Raw genomic sequence first — 3819 nt, 5'->3', positions numbered from 1 at the left:
AAAAAAAAAAAAAAAAAAGTGAGACTGTTACAGTGGGCCCAATCCAAACTGACTGGCACCCTTGTAAGAAGATAAAATGTGAGGCTGGGCACAGTGGCTCATGCCTGTAATCCCAACACTTTGGGAGGCCGAGGTGGGCAGATCACCTGAGGTCAGGAGTTCAAGACCAGCCTGGCCAACATGGTGAAACCCATCTCTGCTAAAAATACAAAAAATTGACCAGGTGCGGTGGCTCACACCTGTAATCCCACCACTTTGGGAGGCCTAGACGGGCGTATTTACGAGGTCAGGAGATTGAGACCATCCTGGCTAACACAGTGAAACCCTGTCTCCACTAAAAATACAAAAAACTAGCCAGGTGTGGTGGTAGGCGCCTGTAGTCTCAGCTACTTGGGAGGCTGAGGCAGGACAATGGCGTGAACCCAGGAGGCGGAGCTTGCAGTGAGCCGAAATGGCACCACTGCACTCCAGCCTGGGTGACAGAGTGAGATTCTGTCTTAAAAAAAAAAAAAATTAACTGGGTGTGGTGGCGGGCACCTGTAATTCAACTACTCAGGAGGCTAACATAGGAGAACTGCTTGAACCCAGGAGGCAGAGGTTATAGTGAGCTGAGATCACGCCACTATACTCCAGCCTGGGCAATAAAAGCTAAACTCCGTCCAAAAAAAAAAAGATAAAATGTGTACACCCAGGAGACACCAGGAGGAACACCATGTGAGAACACAGAGATAAGGTGGTCATCTGCCAGACAAGGACAGAGATTTCAGAAGAAAGCACATCTTCTGACACGTTGATCTTGGACTTCTATCCTCCAAGACTGTGGGAAAATACATTTTCATTGTTTAAACCACCCAGTCTATGGCATTTTGCTATCCCAGCCCTAACACTCTAATGCAAATGCTTTAAATATTAACAGAAAAAAATAATTATGATATACATATATTATAAAATAACAGGTACAGTCATGGCATTTCAGTAAATGAGGGGCCACATATATGATGGTGATCCCATAATATTATAATACTGTACCTTTGCTTTTTGTTGTTGCTGTTGTTATTTATTATTTATTCATTTATTTATACATGTATTTATTTATTTATTTATTTATTTACTGAGTCTTGCTCTGTCACCCAGGCTGGAGTGCAGTGGCTTAATCTCAGCTCACTGCAATCTCTGCCTCCCTGGTTCAAGCGATTCTGCTGCCTCAGCCTCCCGAGTAGCTGGGATTACAGGCCCCTGTTACAACACCCAACTAATTTTTTGTATTTAGTAGAGACAGGGTTTCGTCATGTTGGCCAGGCTGGTCTTGAACTCCGGACCTCAGGTGATCCACCCACCTCAGCCTCCCAAAGTGCTGAGATTACAGGCGTGAGCCTCTGTGCCCAGCTATTTATAGATCTATTTATTTAATTTCTGGATTCAGGGGATATATATGCAGGTTTGTTATGTAGATATATTGAATATTAGTGAGGTTTTGACCTCTAGTGTGCCCATCACCCAAATAGTGAGCACTGTACCCAATAGGTAATTTTTCAAATCTCAACCTCCTCCCACCCTTCCCCCTTATAAAGGGCCCAGTGTCTATTATTTGTCTAATACTGTACTTTTTTTATGTTTAGATACACAGACAAGGCCAGGCATGGTGGTTCGCACTTTGGGAGGCTGAGGCGGGCAGATCACTTGAGGTCAGGAGTTCAAGACCAGCCTGGCCAACATGGCAAGACTCCGTCTCTATCAAAGATACAAAAATTAGGCTGGGCGCAGTGGCTCACGCCTGTAATCCCAGCATTTTGAGAGGCTGAGGTGGGTGGATCACCTGAGGTCAGGAGTTTGAGACCAGCTTGACCAACATGGAGAACCCCGTCTCTACTAAAAATGCAAAATTAGCCGGGCATGGTGGTGCACGCCTGTAATTTCAGCTACTTGGGAGGCTGAGGCAGGAGAATCACTTGAACCCAGGAGGTGGAGGTTGCAGTGAGCCCAGATCACACCATTGCACTCCAGCCTGGGTGACAAGAATGAAACTCCATCAAAAAAAAAAAATTAGCCGGGTGTGGCGGCACAGGCCTATCAGGCCTGTAGTCCCAGCTACTTGGGAGGCTGAGGCAGGAGAATCACTTGAACCCAGGAGGTGGAGGTTGCAGTGAGCCCAGATCACACCATTGCACTCCAGCCTGGGTGACAAGAATGAAACTCCATCAAAAAAAAAAAATTAGCCGGGTGTGGCGGCACAGGCCTATCAGGCCTGTAGTCCCAGCTACTTGGGAGGCTGAGGCCGGAGAATCACTTGAACTCAGGAGGCAGAGGTTACAGTGAGCCGAGATCATGCCACTGCACTCCAGCCTTGGAGAGAGTAAGACTCCGTCTCAAAATAAAATGAAATAAAATAGATACACAGATACTTATCATTGTGTTATAATTCTACAGTATTCCGTACAGTATCATGCTGTCCAGGTTTGTAGCCTAGGAGCAGTAAGCCATACCATCAAAGACTATCGTCTAGGTGTGTAGTAGGCTAGATCATCTAGGCATGTGTAGGTACACTCTATGATGTTTGCATAATGATGAAATCACCTAAAGATAGGTAACTACACTTGCATGCACGTGCCTTCAAGATGTGTCATTATCTCGAAATTAATATTACATCGTGAAAGGTTGGGACCAAGAACAATGGCTCACACCTGTAATCCCAACACTCTGGGAGGGTGAGGTGGGTAGATCACTTAAGCCAGAAGTTCAAGTTCAGCCTGAACAACATAGTGAAACCCCATCTCTACAAAAAATACAAAAATTAGCCAATCTTGGTAGCACATTCCTGTAGTCCCAGTTACTCGGATGGCTAAGGTGGGAAGATTGCTTGAGTCCAGGAGGTTGAGGCTGCAGTGAGCTATGATGACACCACTGCACTCTAGCCTGAGTGACAAAGCAAGACCCTGTCTCAAATACAAAAAAAAAAAAGAAAGAAAGAAAAAGAAAAGAAAGCTTGGTGGATTTACCAAACATACCTTACTGTCAAGGTTCTTCATTGTTAATAGATCAAGAGACTTCAGGGAATGTCCTGTAGGTGAAATGAAGTAAAGACACACGTGGATGCGAGAATCATGGTACTCAAACAAGGAACGTTTAATCTTCAGTTCTTCTTGAAGATAGGCCTCAAATTGGGCATCTATGTAGTCAACTATTGGTTGGTAGCTAAAAAAATAATTTATACATTTAGCATAACGACTTATAAAATCTAAAGCCTGCTTTTTGACGACTTAATGAACAGTTAACATGTATGTAAGCAGTTTGCTATAGTGATAAAAAAAAGTTCATAACATGTCCATACAAAGATATTAATTCCAAACCAATAATTAGGTTCATGCTTTACTCTATGATTATGTAAAATGTAAACATAGAGGAAAGCTGGGGGCATCCGACAGGGGACTAGTATCCAGAATATAAAAAGAATGCAAGCAACTAAACAGCAACAACAAGAAGAACAAATAATCCCGTTAAAAAAGTGGGCAAAGGACATGAATAGACATTTTTCAGAACACCAAAATACAAAGTAAAATCACAATGAGATATCATCTTACCTCAGTCAGAATGGCTATTGTTAAAAAGATAAAAAATGGCTGGGCACGGTGGCCCACGCCTATAATCCCAGCACTTTGGGAGGCCGAGGCAGGTGGATCATGAGGTTAGGAGTTCAAGACCATCCTGGCTAACATAGTGAAACCTCATCTCTGCTAAAAATACAAAAATTATCCAGGCCTGGTGGCGGGCGCCTGTAGTCCCAGATACTTGGGAGGCTGAGGCAGGAGAATGGTGAGGACC

The 3819-nt window shown here is 43.9% G+C and overlaps 1 protein-coding gene across 1 annotated transcript in view; it reads right to left on the bottom strand.

Moving 5' to 3' along the window:
- Window positions 1-3819, bottom strand: part of SEPT14 (septin 14) — a gene marked incomplete at its 3' end in the record, with an annotated part of 84521 nt that overhangs the window by 53663 nt on the left and 27039 nt on the right. The window contains exon 5 of the mRNA XM_011968763.1: window positions 3006-3192. Coding sequence (XP_011824153.1) covers window positions 3006-3192 — 187 coding nt within the window. The remainder of the gene's footprint in view (window positions 1-3005; window positions 3193-3819) is intronic.

Source organism: Mandrillus leucophaeus, unplaced genomic scaffold (assembly GCF_000951045.1).
Source record: "Mandrillus leucophaeus isolate KB7577 unplaced genomic scaffold, Mleu.le_1.0 Scaffold859, whole genome shotgun sequence".
Classification (NCBI taxonomy): domain Eukaryota; kingdom Metazoa; phylum Chordata; class Mammalia; order Primates; family Cercopithecidae; genus Mandrillus; species Mandrillus leucophaeus.
This window is presented reverse-complemented; position numbering and strand designations above follow the sequence as displayed.